Source organism: Erinaceus europaeus, chromosome 2 (genome assembly GCF_950295315.1).
Source record: "Erinaceus europaeus chromosome 2, mEriEur2.1, whole genome shotgun sequence".
NCBI classification, from domain to species: Eukaryota; Metazoa; Chordata; class Mammalia; order Eulipotyphla; family Erinaceidae; genus Erinaceus; species Erinaceus europaeus.
In genome coordinates, this window is record NC_080163.1 from 58,102,681 (window position 1) to 58,122,151 (window position 19,471).

The 19,471-nt window shown below is 36.9% G+C and overlaps 3 protein-coding genes across 3 annotated transcripts; 1 reads left to right on the forward strand and 2 right to left on the reverse strand.

Moving 5' to 3' along the window:
* The first annotated feature begins 221 nt into the window (after window positions 1-221).
* LOC103107636 (olfactory receptor 2L5-like) lies at window positions 222-1,151 on the forward strand. Its single transcript, XM_007516446.3, has one exon. The coding sequence runs from the start codon at window positions 222-224 to the stop codon at window positions 1,149-1,151; it is 930 nt and encodes a 309-aa protein (XP_007516508.3).
* A 367-nt stretch (window positions 1,152-1,518) lies between these two features.
* LOC103107638 (olfactory receptor 2L13-like) lies at window positions 1,519-9,907 on the reverse strand. The gene is made up of 3 exons (XM_007516448.2): window positions 9,000-9,907; window positions 6,249-6,267; window positions 1,519-1,563 (listed from the first exon to the last, which is right to left on the reverse strand). Exons 1-3 carry the CDS (start codon window positions 9,905-9,907, stop codon window positions 1,519-1,521), a joined length of 972 nt encoding a protein of 323 aa, XP_007516510.1.
* An 8,242-nt stretch (window positions 9,908-18,149) lies between these two features.
* On the reverse strand, window positions 18,150-19,094 carry LOC132536887 (olfactory receptor 2L13-like). Its single transcript, XM_060186366.1, has one exon. The coding sequence runs from the start codon at window positions 19,092-19,094 to the stop codon at window positions 18,150-18,152; it is 945 nt and encodes a 314-aa protein (XP_060042349.1).
* Between the last annotated feature and the right edge of the window lie 377 nt (window positions 19,095-19,471).

Consider the following 19,471-nt stretch of genomic DNA (forward strand, 5'->3'; position numbering starts at 1 on the left):
TCACCACATGTGAAGCTTTCCCCCTGCAGGTGGGGACCAGGAGCTTGAACCCGGATCCTTGCACACTGTAATGTGTGTGCTTAAGCAGGAGCATCACCACCTGGCCCCCAAGAGTTGTAAAATTTCAGTGTACAGTCATAGGAAATTTTAGTTGAAGCATTTATTATATGTGCTTATATTATTCATATGTTTGCTTTTAGGAAAAATCATATAAAATTTCCATGGAAACTTATAATCAAACATCTACTGATTTCATCTTATTGGGGCTATTCCCAGCATCAAGAATTGGCCTTTTCCTCTTCATTCTTATTGCCATCATTTTCCTAGTGGCTCTCTTTGGCAACCTCTGTATGATCCTCCTTATCTATCTGGATACTCATCTACACACACCCATGTATTTCTTACTTAGTCAACTCTCCCTTGTTGATCTAAATTACATTTCCACCATTGTACCCAAAATGGCTTCCAACTATCTCTTTGGAAACAAGTCAATTTCCTTTATTGGATGTGGGTTTCAGAGTTTCTTCTTCTTGAGTTTAGCAGGTGCAGAAACACTGCTGCTGACATCCATGGCCTATGATCGTTATGTGGCTATTTGCTTTCCTCTCCACTACCCCATTCGGATGAGCAAAAAAGTGTGTTTACTGATGATTATAGGATCTTGGATGATGGGGTCTATCAACTCCTGTGCACACACTGTGTATGCCCTCCACATCCCTTATTGCCGATCCAGGTCCATTAACCATTTCTTCTGTGATGTCCCAGCCATGTTGACTCTGGCTTGTATGGACACCTGGGTCTATGAGTACACAGTGTTTGTGAGCACCACTCTTTTTCTTGTGCTTCCTTTCATTATTATTGTCTATTCTTATGGCTGTGTTTTTCTAGCAGTCTACCGCATGCCCTCAACAGAAGGGAGGAAAAAAGTCTATTCTACGTGCAGCACCCACCTCACTGTGGTGAGTTTCTTTTATGCACCCTTTGCTTACACTTACCTAAGACCAAGATCCTTCAGATCTCCAACAGAGGACAAGACTCTGGCTGTCTTCTACACTATTCTGACCCCAATGCTCAACCCTATCATCTACAGCCTGAGAAACAAAGAGGTGATGGGGGCTCTGAGAAGATGGATTCAGAGAATTGCTCTGTGAAAATGTCAACACTATTTTCTGCTTTGGTCTTTGAACTTAGGTGAAAGTCCAGAACTTGACACTTAAGTTTTATTTTTTTAAAAAATATTTTTTGTCTTGATTTAATTAACATTTACAAAATTATAAGATTTCAGGGTCATAGTTTCATGCAATAACTACCACCAGGGTCCTGTATCTTTGCCCAATAACCAGAGATTGTGTGATACTTTAAAATTTTGTATTATGTAGAGAGTAGATGAGCTAATGTTAATATAGGAGAAAAGTCACTCATGTATGTATAAATGTATGTATAAACTTATCTTACAAATGCATGTGTAATTCCAAATTTAACCTTTTTTTTTCTTTGTGTTGCTTTTATCTACAAGTTTCAGTTACATCTATTTTTGGCCTGTAAGTCATCTGTGTGAATTACCTTTATATAGAAATGAAAATGTTAACTGTCTAATCAAAATTGTCATTCAATATCTCAGTTCTTCCCTTTTATTTCTTTTTAAAATTTTCTTTATTGGGGCATTAATGGTTTACAGTTGACATTAAAATACAATAATTTGTACATGCATAACATTTCCCAGTTTTCCATATAACAAATTAGCCCTCACAAGGCCTTCTTCTGCCCATGTTCCAGGACCTGAACCCTTTCCCCCAGCCCTACAGTTTTTTTTTTTTACTTTGGTGCAACTAGATTTCCAATTTCTAACACAAAAAGTTTCCCAAATAGTTATATCTAAATTAAAGTTTAAAACCAATCTTTTTCTCATTGTAGACTACCTGTACCATTTATTTTTTCTTTATCTTTAGCTGTACTTACAAGTACAGAGATTTTTTTGAAGCTATTATCCTATTATGGAAGGAATATGTCACATTTACAGTTCTTATAAATCCTAGGGAAGGGACTTAATAGCATTAATACCCCAGTATTAGCAGTTAGAACAGGTGAGTACTTAGAGATCAAGTATAGATGGTTATTTATAAAATTAATGGGAAAAAATTGAATCTAGTAGTGTGTACTTGGATAACATTCTACTGTTACTCTTATACTGGATAATGTCTGTTGAATGAGACTTTATCCTTCATATACTATATCAAGTCAGTGCATTCTTCACTCACTGCAATTTGCTGAAACAGGTTGGGGAAAATCACAGACCAGTTCTAGTCATTGTAATTTAGCTTAGATACTCTCTTAAGCAAATCCCACCAGTATAGCTAGGTGAACTCTTTGAAGACCTATCACTGACTATAATTAGTGTATTGCATTTATGCTAGTGCACACATTTTTCTTAATTTCTTTTTTTCTTTTATTTACATTTTTTATTTATAAAAAGGAAACATTGACAAAACGATAGGATAGAGGGGTACGGCTTCGAACAATTTCCACCACCAGAACTCTGTATCCCATCCCCTCCTCTGATAGCTTTCCTATTCTTTAACCCTGTGGGAATATGGACCCAAGGTCATTGTGGGATGCAGAAGTTTGAGGGTCTGGCTTTTGTAATTGCTTCCCCGCTGAACATAGGCATTGACAGGTCGATCCATACTCTCAGCCTGCCTCTCTCTTTCCCTAGTGGGGAAGAGCTCTGGGGAAGCGGAGCTCTAGGACACATTGGTAAGGTTGTCTGTCCAGGGAAGTCTGGTTGGCATCATGCTAGCATCTGGAACCTGGTGGTTGACAAGAGAGTTAACATAGAAAGCCAAACAAATTGTTCACCAATCATGGACCTAAAGGCTGGAATAGTGCAGATGAAGTGTTGGGGGATCCTCCATTTTGTAGATAGCTAGTAGGTATATTTTCTTACTTTCTTACATGTGGCAGAGAGGAGAAGAGTCAGTGACAGTAGATTATTTATAGGGCATAGCACAGAACACAAATGTGATCTCTTATTCAAATAGTAGGAAACTGGATTATCTCAATTAAGTCCTTCAAGCTCCATCCAAGATGAGGTGAAGAAGGTGACTTCATCATTCTTAATACTTGAATAGTATCCCATTGTATATATATCATGGCTTTATTAGTCACTCATCTGTTGTTTCTCATTTAGGTTACTTTCAAATTTGGGCTGCTACAAATTGTGCTGCTATGAAAATAGGTATATTAATTAAATAGTGATTTGTGAGACTATAAGTTAATAGGAGTGTATGTTAACACCATTCCCACCACCAAAGGTCTGTGTCTGTCTCCCTGGCCCCTATGAAGCTGAGCATCTACCCTCACCCTCATCCTAGAGATCTTTACTTTGGTGCCATACCACAAACTCGGTCAAATTCTGCTTTGAGTTTCCATTTCTGTTCTTTCTCATTCCATACTCATCTTTGTTTTTCTAACCTAAAATGGCACTATAAAGTACCTAATCAGATAGTTTATACTTAGACCTAGATACACTCCTCACCTATCTCCTACTACACATCCCTCAGTTGTTCCAAAGCTAACCTTCTCAGACAAAGTAAGGACTACAAAAGCTGGAATAAGGGCAAGAGACTGGCATACTTTAATGATAATTCTTTAGTCACTACCAGCTCACCCCATCATCTGGGGCCCTAGTCAGGGAGTCTTGGGATTCCCACACAGACATGATGGGCCTAGACCTCTAACAAATCCCTCTCATCACTGTCACTGGTCATCTCCATCAGGAACAACATAATGAACCCTTTTTTGGACCTCTATAAGACCTTGCCATCAATGTGGAGCAACAAGGGTAGGGGATGTTCCATTCTCTGAAGGAGGTTGGATAACATAACATACTCTACCTACCACTTGAGGAAGATGGGTCTTGAAATTAGTGCAGCCTGGAATATTCCAAGCCTTGACCACAGAATGTAAGCTCAGACCTACAGGGATGCAGAGGCTATATATCACACTATTGTTGCTACATGTTTCTGCTGTTATCACCATCAATATGGACCGTAGTAGCCATGCCAGCTATTCTCTTGGGATTGGCAGAAGTTTGCTGTGTCCCTGTATTTCAGTGTGAACACTTGAGTTTGAACAAATATCAGAACTTTAGTATCATAGTGAAGGGCAAGTTGTATAGTCAGGTGAAGCATTCACATTTACTTAAAACTAAAATAAGAACTATTTAATTTAAAAAATATTAGTTTTTTTATGAGAGTAAGAGAGAGCATGCATGGAGAGAAAGACAGTAGGGTATTGTTCAGCTCTGGCATTAGGTGGTGTCAGGTATTGAACTTGTGACTTCTAGGACCTGATGCATGCAAGTTTGGTATTTTGATAGGTTGAATTATCTGTTTGGACTCACTCACACTTATTAAAGGTTAACTAATGCCGTGGTCATAACTATCATCATCTTCTGTGGCATTCAGTGTAAAAGCAGTCACAGACATACACATGAATAGGTTCAATGAAATATATTATTATAGCCACTATTGATGTGGGTGTGTGGAGGAGGGAGATTCCAACTGTAAATGAGAAGATTGGCGGCAGACTTTTAACTATTGCATACTAAAGAAATACAATTTAGGTCGGTAATCTTGTAAAAATAACTGAAGCATTAGGTAATATAAAGCTTGATTTTGGGAAGATATATGCATAGGGGTTTGGTTGTGGCATACCCAGTTGAGAGCATACATAACCATGAACAAAGACCTGGATTCAATCCCCTAGTCCTCACCTGTAGAAGGTAAGCTTCATAAGCGGTGAAACAAGCCTGCAGGTGTCTCTCTTTCTCCCTCTTTTCCTCACACTTTCCTCTCAATTTCTCTCTGCCTTATCAAAATTAAATAAAATAAAAAAGATATATGCAAGTTCCTATTTATGGTAGCACTATTTATAGTGGGTAAGGTATGAAAACAAGCTAAGTGCCCAGTGAAGTGTGATTGAAGAAAGAAGATGTGGGGTATAATCACAACGGAAAACCACTTAGGTATGAAGAAATGTGAAACCTTGGCATTTATAGCCACATGGATGGAACCGGAAAGATATTGCTAAGAAGGAGATAAGCGAGTACTGGATGTTTTATTCATATAAGGAATGTAAAGAAACAAAACAAAAGAAGAGATAGTTCCTGGGAGTCAGGCGGTCGCAGCAGGTTAAGCGCACAAGGCGCAAAGCACAAGGACCAGCAGAAGGATCCCCTTTCGAGCCTCCAGCTCCCCACCTGCAGGGGAGTCGCTTCACAGGCGGTGAAGAAGGTCTGCAGGTGTCTATCTTTCTCTCCCTCTCTCTGTCTTCCCCTCCTCTCTCCATTTCTCTCTGTCTTATCCAACAACGATGACATCAATAACAACAACAATAATAACTATTACAACAATAAAAAGACAACAAGGGCAACAAAAGGGAAAATAAATTAATAAAAAAAATTAAAAAAAAAAGAAGAGATAGTTCCTAAGCAGAACAAGTCCTTGGATTTGGTTGCAGAACTGGAATTACCAGAATGGGAAAGAAGGTGGGAACTAAGGGAGGGGACCAATGGATTTTGGTGGAAAGTTTTGGTACTTTGGTTATGGGCATGTTGTGATAATATATATTTGAAGAGATATGAACCATATAACATTGTAGACAAATGTCACCTTTATAAAAATGACAAACATGAAGTAGAAATTTCCCAGAACTAAAATTTAAGTAAGCCAGAGAATAGATTGCTGCAGAGACTAGTTAGAGGTATAAGGCAGTCTCTTTAGTTTGGAGCTTTTTTTTTTTTTGTATAAATACAGGTAGTTAGATGTTATGTACATTTTCAAATCACTGGAATATGAATTTGAGATTGAAAATGTTGTGATCCTGATAGGAATGAAATATTATAGGGTAACACTATAACAACTATGTTTGAGAAAAGAAACTTGGAGATAGATGTGTAGGGTACATTTTAAATTTGAAATTGACTTGACTTACCAAAACATGAAGGAGCCAAAGAGTCTAGGAAAAGATACTGTTTTTTTAAATTTATTTTTTATTTAAGAAAGGATAAATTAACAAAACCATAGGGTAGGAGGGGTACAACTCCACACAATTCCCATCACCCAATCTCCATATCCCGTCCCCTCCCCTGATAGCTTTCCCATTCTCTATCCCTCTGGGAGCATGGACCCAGGATCATTGTGGGTTGCAGAAGGTGGAAGGTCTGGCTTCTGTAATTGCTTCCCCGCTGAACATGGACGTTGACTGGTCGGTCCATACTCCCAGTCTGCCTCTCTCTTTCCCTAGTAGGGTGGGTCTCTGGGGAAGTGGAGCTTCAGGACACATTGGTGGGGTCTTCAGTAGAGGGAAGCCTGGCCAGCATCCTGATGGCATCTGGAACCTGGTGGCTGAAAAGAGAGTTAACATACAAAGCCAAACAAATTGTTGAGCAATCATGGATCCAAAGGTTGGAATAGTGGAGAGGAAGTGTTGGGGGGTACTCACTGCAAACTCTAGTGTACTTCTGCTTTCAGGTATATATTTTGCACTTGTTTATGGATATGTGTGAACATATGCTCTCTCTCACAGAACCTGGTGTATATCTAGGTTTGGGGACTTTATTAGAAAGTGATCCACCTGGGATGGAATTAGAGAATGCTATGAAAGAAAAGGTCTCACCTGATACTGGTTTTTTAAAAAAAATTAGCAATTTAATAATGATTAAGAAGATTGTAGGATAAGAAGTATACAATCCATACAATTTCCACCACCAGAGTTCTGCATCCTATCTATCCCCTCCATTGGAAGGTTTCCTATTCTTTATCCCTCTGGAACTATGGACAAAAATTCTTTATTATTTTTTTAACTTCTCCGTGAATATGGAATGAATGTTAGGGACAAACTCTTCTAAATCTCCATTTCTTTCCTATCTTAATGCTACTTTATCAAGAAAATGCTGATTTACATGACTGTTGTAGTCACAGGGTGCAGTTCATATTTCTCCAAGATAGGTGTACACCTCACCCTCCATCAAACCCTCATTCTTCTCCACTGTAGTGGTGTTAGATCCCTAGCGTTCCCTTAGTTTTCAACCCTTTCCCACCACTGAGCCCCTAGATATGCTGTAATAGACCACAGTCCACTGAAGTTCCACTCTGTAAAATCCCTTGCCTTGTGTCTTAGGTCATACCTGGAAGTGAGATGACTGACACTCATCCTTCTCCTTGTGGTTTATTTTCCTCAACAGGATTTTCTAGAACCATAACTTCTACATAAGCCCCTTCGAAGCTAGGCTTGAGGTAACTCAAGTATGTGATTAGACTTGTATAGAAAAACTTCTGTTAATCAAGCATTTTGTAGTGGTAACTACACACAGTGACCACTAGCAGTAACAAAAGGAGCAGGCTGTTTACAGGACAAGGATACCTGGTAGAGGGCAGGGGACAACTCCAGATGAAGTTGAGGTTTCCAAGTTCAGAGAGGACGTGGGTATTTATTAGTACAAACAACCAAGGTAGAAGAAATAAAATATCCTGGAAACAGACTGAGAAACTGTATGACCCACGTGACCAAAATTTTTGTAGAACAAAAGTACCAGCTTCAGGGCCAGGCCGTGGTGCACCTGGTTAAATGCACACATTACAAGAACCCATCTTCAAGCTTCAGGTCCCCATCTGCAGGGGGGAAATTTCAGGAGCAGTGAAGCCGGGCTGCAGGTGTCTTTCTGTCTCTGTTTCTTTCCTTTTCTGTCTCTCCCTCCTCTATCAATTTGTCTCTATCCAACACATAAATCCACAAAGATTTAATAGTATCAGCTTCTTCCAGACTAAAAACTACTATAATGCACTATCTTACTGTTTAGTCATTCCTCAACCAGGACAGTGGTAAAATATTTAATTTTTTCAATCGGTAAATAGAAAAGCTTTTGTTAAGAGTAACATTATATCATATTCACATAGAACTATAAATTGTACAAGGTGATACTAAAATTTTCCACATGATAGCAGGAAACTGAAGTTGTTGCATTCATTTTAGATGAAATATATGTTTATTTATAAGTATTTCATTTATATGATACATTTGTACCCACATATTTTTCCTTGCCTTTAAGTAATTAAGTATAAATTATTTCTTTTAAGGTCATTTAAATATAATTTTAAAATGTGCAAAACAACTGTTAATAATCCTCTTAACATTTACTATCAACATTGATTATAAAAATTATGTAAGTTATGTATGTCACTTCAAAATAATTTTATATTAGAGGATATTAATAATAGACTCCAATTTCAATTATAGTCAGAGTGAAGGAGTGGTATTAGCATGCAATATCATAAAACCACATTAACATAGCTGTTTTGGTTGTTAATCATTCCATACTACCAATGCTATATACATTAAAATATATATTTTGTATGTATGTAAAATTACATGTATTTTACATAACTTCTGTGCAACTACAATGGTATATGTAAGAAAACAAACACACTGAAAAACATTTTACTGATTTACCTAATGCCAAACAATTATCTAGTACAGGAACAATTGACATAAATGACTTTAGACACTTGAAATGTGATTAGTCATAACAACACAGTCCTCTCTAGCTATAAATGTTAACAAGATATCAAAGAAAGATTGAGAATAAAAAAATATCATTTATAATTTTAGGCTGAATGCAACTAGCATTGATAATGTTCTGACGAGTATCAATGCTAGTATAGTAGTAGTACTGCATTTACAAACACGTATATTAACATGTGACATAAATATTTCATCAATACATGTAATTAATACCTTTAATCTCAGTATTGATGGAAATGTGATATAATCACTATATTATTTAGTTTTACATTTTAAATATGACTCCTTGAAAAGTTAAAACTATGTTTGTTTTTTGTATTGTATTGCTTTAGGGTATTTTAATCAATTTGGAAAGGGTAAAAATAAAAGATAGTTAAGGCCACAATGATTATTTTTTAGAAGAGAATATTGAAAATACCCTTATTATAGCCCCCAGGACTTCCTTATTCCTCAGGCTATAGATAATGGGGTTGAGCATGGGGGTGAGGATGGTGTAGAACACTGCCAGAATTTTATCTTCTGCTGGTGAACGAAGACTCCTGGGCCTGAGGTAGGTATAGACAAATGGTGCATAGTAAAAGGTCACTACAGTTAAGTGTGTTGAACAGGTGGTGAAGGCCTTTTTTCTGCCCTCTTTTGAACGCATATGGTAGATAGCATGAAGTACTCGGCCATAAGAAGCAGTAATTCCTAGGAAAGGAACAAGAAGAAAGAGGCTTGTGCTCACAAAAACCATGTACTCATAGACCCAGGTGTCCATACAGGCCAGAAGCAGCATGGCTGGCACATCACAGAAAAAGTGATTAATGACCCTGGACCTGCAGTAAGGAATATGGAGGGCATAGACTGTGTGTGCTAAGGAATTGATGGATCCCAAGATCCAAGAGCCTATGATCAACTTCACACACATCCCTTTACTCATTCGGATGGGATAGTGGAGAGGCTGGCAGATGGCCACATACCGGTCATAGGCCATGGAAGCCAGGAGTAAGCCTTCAGAACATGCCATGGTCAGGAAGAAGAAGCTCTGCACACCACACCCAAAGAAGGAGATGCTTTTCTGACCAGAGAAGAAGTCAAATGCCATCTTGGGGACAGTGGAGGAGATGTACATGAGGTCCATGAGGGATAGTTGGCTGAGGAGGAAGTACATTGGTGTGTGGAGGCGGGGGTCTAAGCGTATGAGATGAATCATGGTTGAGTTGCCCACTGAGGCTAGGAAGAATATGAGGAGGATAAGAAGCAAGAGAAGCAGGCCAGTCTGATTAGGGGAAAACAACCCCAACAAGATGAAGTCAGTTGAAGTTTCATTCCATCTCTCCATGCAATTTTACTGTTTTAACTTCCCTGAAAGAGAAATGAAAACAATCCAGAATATGACATGACACAAAACAGTAGCATACATAACAATCCTAACTCTATAAATATTTGTGCAGAGTGAATTGCTTTTCCCTTACTATTACAGCTTTTGCTCAATTGGCTTCATATCTATGAATCTTCACATGTTTTCTAGCAAGAATCTTGTAAAGGATTTGGAAATAGAAAGATTATTATTATAGCCAGATGAACTAATAAGATAGTTGAACTATACCATTCTAGATAACTCCTTAACAAACACAAGTAGATTTATGAAGATACCTTTTCTTTTTAACAGTCCATTGAGTTAAAAATAATCCTCAAGCATCATTCTCTGCTGATATAATTTCAGGCTAAGCCACAGCATCTCTTCACTTTTCAATAGACTCTGTGTCCTTTGATATTTAACATGTCACAATAATTGTTCATTCCCCAATGTCAACATTTTAACACAATATATTAGCGTGAGTTCATGGCTTAAATGACTCAGAAACACTACGCACACTTTAAGTTGCTATCAGTTATCTACTCTACTTTTATTTCTAGTTCTCTCTCTCCAGCTGTCACAGCTTCACTCAGAAGAAAAAAGTCAATTTATTTGTTCTTTCCATTTTGCCTTTCTTAAATGTACCTGTGACTCAACGTCATTATCCTTGAATTATGTTTTGCATGTTGTACAAGATCCTCTCTAATTATAAAACATGTAAATAGTCTCCTTCCTAATGATGCTTCTATTTTATATACACAGGGGACAGGTGGTGGTGCACTTGACTGAGTATACATGTAATCATAAGCAAGGACCTGGCTTCAGGCTCACAGTCCCCATCTGCAAGAGGGAAGCTTCACAAGCGATGAAGCAGTCCTGCAGGTGCCTCTCTTTCTTCTTCCTCTGTATCCCTCCCTTCCCTCTCAATTTAACTTATCTATATCCAAAATAAATAAGTAAAATAAAATACTTGTACCCAGACACAAAACATAAGAAAATGATACAAAATTAAACAGGTCTTCCAGGCACAACTTTGTCTCATGCTGACAATTAAAAATTATGACTGATGCTGTTGAGAACAGAATGTTGACCTTTCTTTTTTTGTGTGAATTAAGTTCAGTAAGAAGAACAAATATGAAGGGACATTAATCACTGTTGCAAATACAGGGTGGCTAGAAATTATGCTAACATATGATAATTTTTATCAGAGTACTGGCACAGAAACTTCAGTGAAACAATACCATATCATCATTTGATTTAGCTGGCTCCCTCTTTTCATTTTCAGTGCTCGTCTCTTTTTTTATTTTATTATCTTTATTTTTAGCATTTGTCTATTTATGATAGGAATTATCCTGATTTTGGAAAAGTAAGTTCCAGGTAAATGAGACTGTTACACACTTAGGATTAGAGTCACATCTGATAAATGATCTTTCTCTATAATGATTACCACATAGTAGCTCTCAAGGTTTTGTGATGAAATGAACAAAGTTTTATTTTATAACTGGATTGACAATACAGTATAACTTTTATAACATAGGTACAATCTCTTATCTTCTAATTATATGTGTCTGCAAAACGCCCTCTTTCTTCCAACATAGGTCCTTTTCCATTATCATGCCCCTGGGCCCTGGCACCCCTCTATCTCAGTCCTATCCCTCTTTTTTTTAGAGAGCTTTACTTCAGTGCAACACTATTGCTTATCTTAGCTGTTGAGAGACTTCACGTCTAGGGGTAGTATTTAATCTTATTTAGGGTCACAGACACTACTCCAAGACTGTGCGTCAAAGCATTCTAGCAGATATCTACTACCTCTTTTTACATGCAATTTTACTCTCAACTTTTACAACTGACTATGGAACTATCCATTTCATGAGTTGCAGATACTGTTTCACTCAGGTAAGAAAATCATGTTTCCAAAATAATGGCTGAATTAAAGATAAATTAACTCAATTCAATAATATTACTATGACTTACCTTGTTCAAATTTCTGGAGTCTTTATTCTGGGGAGGAAACAGATTTATGACAACATAAAACTTACTAACAATACACTGAGTTAGTAAAATATTTAAGCACCAAATGTTGATATAGTTTCTCAGTCTCTCTAGACTACAAGTTCATGCCACATTTCAATAGGCTATGCATCACATCAAAACTCTTTTACATAAGGATTCTTCTCTACCTGCTAAAATTCATGGGAAGGAAATTCCCAGGTACATTTTTCAAAATCCGTTTTTCACTGCTCTGTTCATTCCCTTTCTTGCAAAATGTACGGCCATGTTTAGGAAACTGCTATTCAAGGTGTATTGGGATTATAAAACAATTTAACTCTCTCTAGTGAATCACTTCTGCATTTATTTCTGCATTGTGATTTAAAACATCTTTCCTTCCTGTGACCTTATTCAAGCAAGACTAGACTAAAACATCTCACACCTAACTTCCTGAGATTCTACTGCTGGAGAAGAATGAGTTTCTTTCCTTAATATGCAGAAACTTACGTCACACTGCCTTAACCATTCCTCTTTTTCCTGGAATTGATCCCCAGTGTCCAAGTCCATAGGGGCCAAAATCTCGACCATCTCACCAAACTCTGTTAATATTTGTAGATCAGCTCATTTCTGTACTTAGAAGAAAACAATTGCATTCTGTTGATGCCAAAAGAATTACAGTAAAGAGGGGTGCATGTGATTAATATTGAAAACGACTGAAAAGCAATAAAAGATCAGAAAATATTTATTAAAATTTTCTAATTTGGAAAATTGAGGTATTGGCATCATTGCATGTGTTCAATTAAATAGAAGCACGAGTTCTATCAGGAATGTAGCTACTGTCCAGTAAATGTACGAGGAGGAGACTTACTAGTAACTGTGACTAAACTAAAATTTGCATCGACTTGTAAATGTTTAAAACAATTGATATGTAAATATATTAACTCAGTCCTCAGACTACAGTGGCAACCTGCCACAGGATAAGCAGTAAAATGAAGAATTAGCTTCAGGGAAGAGTTTATCCTGCCGGGCTCACCATTGCTTATGAAAATCATAAGGTATTTTTAGACTGTTCTCAAGTCTTTAAAGTTATTTCAAGGGCAAGTTAAATGATGTGCATCAAATGCTTATAGAATCCCCACTGCAGATGAAGGGTACAACAGATTTCACAATCACTTAGCTTTCTTTCTTTCTTTCTTTCTTTCTTTCTTTCTTTCTTTCTTTTTTTTCATTCCAGGGTTATTGCTGGGTCTCAGTGTATGCACTGTGAATCCACTGTTCCTAAATATTAGTTATAAACTACAATATCCCAAACTTCCGGAGCTCAGTGGTGAAACATTAATTCACGCTGAGGCAGGTAATGTAGAAACAAATTGCTTCAGCTCTGATTCAAAGAAAAGAGACTTCCATTGGGAACCTTTTTTTTTTTTTTTCCTAGCTCAGTAACCAAAAGTAAGAACAAGGACAGAAAGGGAAAACACAAAGAGAAACTTATAGTGGGTGTGGTATATTTCACAAAGCAAAGAGTTTTGGGAGAAAGGTGGGAGGGATGAAGTGGAGTGGGTGTTGTGTCATGTTCGTGATGGTGGAAATGGAGTGTTTTGCAGACACCTACCACAGGGAGATAAGAAATCCTATGCATGTGTCAATAACTGTTCTGTAAACCATTAAATCATAATAAGATGATAAAAAAATAATTAAAGAACATAGAAGATCTTTCAGTGTTCTTGCTCAAACTGGAGAAAATATCAGAGCCATAACACTGTAGTTAAGAGAAAGTTATACATGCAGGTGGAGCATTCACAGTTATTAAATTTTGACTTGTATTATGGTTCTAATTATTACTATATGCTATGATTTTAAATGTGAAAGGCAACTCAAACAAACATAGATCTTGTTTAAGGAATTGTGTCATCCATCATATGTGCTACATAAATGATGTGGGGAAGGAAGATAGCAAAAAAAAAGAATGGAGAAAAAATTTTAGTTGCACCTTACAAGCTACAATGCATCTTAACAGTCTTAAAATGTGAGTGGAGCAGAAATCCAGGAGTGGCTAATGACCTTAACTAACATTCAGATGTGCCAGAGCATGGAACATTACAGAAGCAGGATTCAGATATAAGTCAAAAGTAGTTAAGACTGTTATGATGTATAGGATTTCTTATCTCCCTGTGGTAGGTGTCTGCAAAACACTCCATTTCCATCATCACGAACATGACTCAACATCCACTCCACTTCCTCCCTTCCACCTTTCTCCCAAAACTCTTTGCTTTGTGAAATATACCACACCCACTCTAAGTTTCTCTTTGTGTTTTCCCTTTCTGTCCTTGTTTCTTACTTTTGGTTACTGAGCTAGGAAAAAAAAAATCCTATGCATGTGTCAACAACTGTTCTGTAATCCATTAAATCATAATAAGATGATAAAAATAATAATTAAAGAACATAGAAGATCTTTCAATGTTCTTGCTCAAACTGGAGAAAATATCAGAGCCATAACACTGTACTTAAGACAAAGTTATACATGCAGGTGGAGCATTCACAGTTATTAAATTTTGACTTGTATTATGGGTAAATAGAAAAAGATGCCATGTATATTTCTGAAACATTTGGACAAGCATTTAAGATCTGAACGCTGGGAGTCGGGCTGTAGCGCAGCGGGTTAAGTGCAGGTGGCACAAAGCACAAGGACCGGCATAAGGATCCCGGTTCGAACCCTGGCTCCCCATCTGCAGGGGAGTCGCTTCACAGGCGGTGAAGCAGGTCTGCAGGTGTCTATCTTTCTCTCCTCCTCTCTGTCTTCCCCTTCTCTCTCCATTTCTCTCTGTCCTATCCAACAACTACAACAACAATAATAACTACAACAATAAAACAAGGGCAACAAAAGGGAATAAATAAATAAAATAAATATTAAAAAAAAAGATCTGAAAGCTTTGTGACATCTAGTAGAATTAAAAGACGATTAGCTAACAATATGACATACTTAAATAATGGATAACAGTTTGTAGAGATTCTTTCATGTTTAAAATAGTCTAAGTCAGGGGCTGGGTGGTAGCGCCATGGGTTAAGCACACATTGCAGAAAGCATGAGGGCCAGCAGAAGGATCCTAGTTGGAGGCCCCAGATGCCCACCTGCAGCAGGGTCCCTTCTTAAGCGGTGAAGTACCTGCCAGTTTCTATCTTTCCTCCTTTCTTCCATTCCTCTCTCGATTTCTTTCTGTCCTATCCAACAAGAGCTATAACAAAGATAACAATAACAACTACAACAAGGGCAACAACAATAGCAACAAAATGGGAGAAATGGCCTCCAGGAGCAGTGGATTTGTGGTGCAGACACCGAGTGCAAGCGATAACCCTGGAGGCAAAAATAAAATAAAATAAAATAAAATGTCCAAGTCATAAATACACACACATACATAGACACACACACATACACACACACACACACATGCACACACACATACATACACACACACACACAAGAATTATAAAAGACTAGAGAAATATACTATTGATGGGCACCTCAACTTAGGTAATGAATGAGGAGTTGGTGTTAGGGGATGGAATTCTCTAAGTACTCATTTTTTCTACAATCATAACTCTTTGTATGAATAGACAAGTAACTTGTAGTAGTAAATCTCCTATAAAACATGACATTATGGCATAATAGCTCAGAATCTCGACCTATGTTTGGTGATATATATGTAACTGAAAATTGAATTGTCTGCATTTACTTTATATGCTTCCTGCTGTAACTACCAAGTCATTTGTTTTACTACCTCTAAGCAAATATACCTATTTACAGATAACTTCTTTAAGTATTATATATATACACCATTTTAATATTTCTAATGTCGATTGTTAATTGCTTTCAAATACTATGAAGCCCACCTAATCTCAATATTTTCACTAAAATAAGATAAATTCAGAGTTAAATAAATAAGATTCTTCAAGCTGGTTTTCTAAAAGGATTTTAGTCCAGGATGGACCCTAGAAGAGCTATAATCATGATAGAGGAGTGGAGTAGGCAAGCAAGCAAGTTTATAAAAACCACAGAAGCATGCCAGTACTGTTTGTTAAATCACAATACATAACCTATATCTTATACATCACAAATACATTTTTTACAATAAGTAACGACATATATTAATTGAAATTATGTATACAGTATATACTTATATGTAGACATTCAAATTATTTAATTGATCTGATGTGACTATTTTAGGAAAAGTAAACAAATAGCATTAATAGTTTTATGTTTATTATGTGCAATATAATGTAATAGTCCACACTTGTGGGTTGGAAGAATTTACATTGTTAAAATGACTATCCTAGTAGAGCAATGTATAGATTTCATACAATTCCTATCAAAGTTCCAAAGAAATTCCTTAAAGTCATAGAACAAGTGCTATAAAAGTTCAGTTGGAACCAGAAAATATACAGAATCACTAAAGAATTTCTGAGAGAAAAGAACAAGCATGGAGGAACCATACATCTTGACTTCCAATTATATTACTATGGTTATGGTAAAACAAAAACAGACATAGAAATTAATGGAAGAGAACTGATAGCCCAGAAAACACCATCACACCTATGATCAATTAATTTGTTATAGGGACACCAACATATTAAGTGGAGAAAATGAAGCGTTAAGTAAATGGTGCTGGGAAAATTTAGTTGAAATGTGCAGAAAAATGAAATAGGACTACCATATGTTTTCATGTACAATGTCTACTCCAAAAGTATCAAAAACTTGACCATGAAGACCATAAGCCATTAAGTATCTAGACAAAACCTTAGGTAGAAGGATCCACTATGTTTAAGTGATTGGACTTATGTCCAACATTGAGAAAAACAAAACCAAAAAAAAATTAATGGGGATAAAGAAAAAGCTTCTGCACATAACAAGAGGAACCATTGCCAAAAAAAAAAGACAACTTATTGGGTGGGAAAATATTTTGATACATCTTAAATTAGACAAAGGCTTAGTAATAAACATATATAAAGATCTCACAAAATTCAGTAACAAAAATCAAACAACTCTGTTGAAAATGGTGAGAACACATGAAGAGAATCTTCATCAAAGAAGACATTCATATAGCTAAGTATCAGTAGGTGAATACATAAGCAATTCTTTATTCTGGTACATATATAACAGTAGTATTCAGAAATACAAAGGAATAAAATGTATTTACACTTCATAAAACAGATAAAATTGAATAAAATAATTTGAAGTGAAAGAAATCCCATGCAAGGTTGTTGGGGGTTACACAGGACTGTAGGGTGTGGTAATTTTATCATACTGAGAATTATCATTGAATCACTAATGACATTCTGTGAAGTTGAAAGAGAAAAGATTAAATCTCTTTTTCCCTATCTTGGATAAAATTGGAAGAAATTATGTTAAACTAGATAAGCTATAAGGAGGAGGGTGAATATTGAATGAATTCATTTATGTCTGGGATTTAAGAAACAAAAGGAAAACACAGGATGAAACTTTGACTAGCTGTGGCCCACAGAATATTGTGGGGGAGGAATCAGTGGATGGAGAGAATGTTTGGGATACAGTGAAGTAAGACTTTGGTAGTAAGTGTGGTGCCTTCACAACTATTGGGGGAAATAGGGGAGTATACTCATGTGGTAACAGTAATTTTTTAGATCAGTGTTTTGCATTCCTCACACCCTAAAAGAAAAAAAAATAGAATGTTTGGAAATAGTAACTAAGGATTAAATGAAAAAATGATGTCAGTGAATATCAATATTGTTATACACTTAACAGTATGTGTATCTCCTGCATACATAATATGTTGCTTATAATATAATATCATTAATAATAATGGCAATATCAATATTGATTATATATATATATATATATATATATATATATATATATATATATATATATATATTACATGTAGCTAGGACGTTCCATATGCAGTTTAACTGATCTGAGTCACTTTGCCATTCAGATAGGGAGGTAGAGCAGATGATAGACAAGGACAGAGAGACAGAGTGGGAGAGGCACTAGAGCACTAGAATTTCAGTGTCATAGTGGTGTCAGAACTAAGGCAAATGCTTTGTGTGGTGTGATTCTCCTACCAATGTTCTGTATATCATTGAGATAAATATCAAATTTTGAGCTCAGTAAATTACGTATGAGTCTCAGGTTACATTTCTATGAAACTATTCTGCTTTAGAGTAATCTAATCAATACTCTCAAAAGAGAAAAACAAGGCAATTATGAGCATGTTTTCCTTGAAAAGTATATAGGAAATACCCTTGTCATAGCCCCCAGGACTTCCTTATTCCTGAGGCTGTAGATAATGGGGTTGAGCATGGGAGTAAGAATATTGTAGAACACTGCCAGAATCTTATCTTCTGTTGGTGAACGGAGAATCCTGGGTCTCAGATCAGTATAGACAAAAGGTGCATAGTAAAAGGTCACTACAGTTAAGTGTGTTGAACAAGTGGTGAAGGCCTTTTTTCTGCCCTCTTTTGAGTGCATATGGTAGACAGCATAAAGTACCCGGCCATAGGAGGCTGTGATTCCCAGGAAAGGAACAAGAAGAAAGAGGCATGTGCTCACAAAAACCATGTACTCATAGACCCAGGTGTCCATACAGGCCAGAAGCAGCATGGCTGGCACATCACAGAAAAAGTGATTAATGACCCTGGACCTGCAGTAAGGAATATGGAGGGCATAGACTGTGTGTGCTAAGGAATTGATGGATCCCAAGATCCAAGAGCCTATGATCAACTTCACACACATCCCTTTACTCATTCGGATGGGATAGTGGAGAGGCTGGCAGATAGCCACATACCGGTCATAGGCCATGGAAGCCAGGAGTAAGCCTTCAGAACCCGCCATGGTCAGGAAGAAGAAGCTCTGCACACCACACCCAAAGAAGGAGATGCTTTTCTGACCAGAGAAGAAGTCAAATGCCATCTTGGGGACAGTGGAGGAGATGTACATGAGGTCCATGAGGGACAGTTGGCTGAGGAGGAAGTACATTGGTGTGTGGAGGCGGGGGTCTAAGCGTATGAGATGAATCATGGTTGAGTTGCCCACTGAGGCTAGGAAGAATATGAGGAGGATAAGGAGCAAGAGAAGCAGGCCAGTCTGATTAGGGGAAAACAACCCCAACAAGATGAAGTCAGTTGAAGTTTCATTCCATCTCTCCATAAAATCTTCTTTCTTTAACTTCTTTGAAAGGAAACAATATACAGATTAGATAATGAAACCAAATTGGGGCCTGGAGGTAGTGCAGCTGGTTAAGCGCACATAGTGAAATCAAGTATGGAATCCAATCATGTCAGTCTTTATTAATAGTTGTGCAGAATGAATTATTTTTCCTTGACATTAAAGTTGTCACTGAATTCATTTAAACCCGAAATGAGTTTTTCCCTTCCAACTTTTTGTAGTGAGAATTACGACAAAGTGTCTTCAAATACTGTTTCATATATCATTTAGTTAAGGAAAATAATGAAAATATTCCACTGTAGGTAAAGTTGGTAGGTACATTACTTATGATTTTGCAAGAAGTCTCAGTAATTTATTAT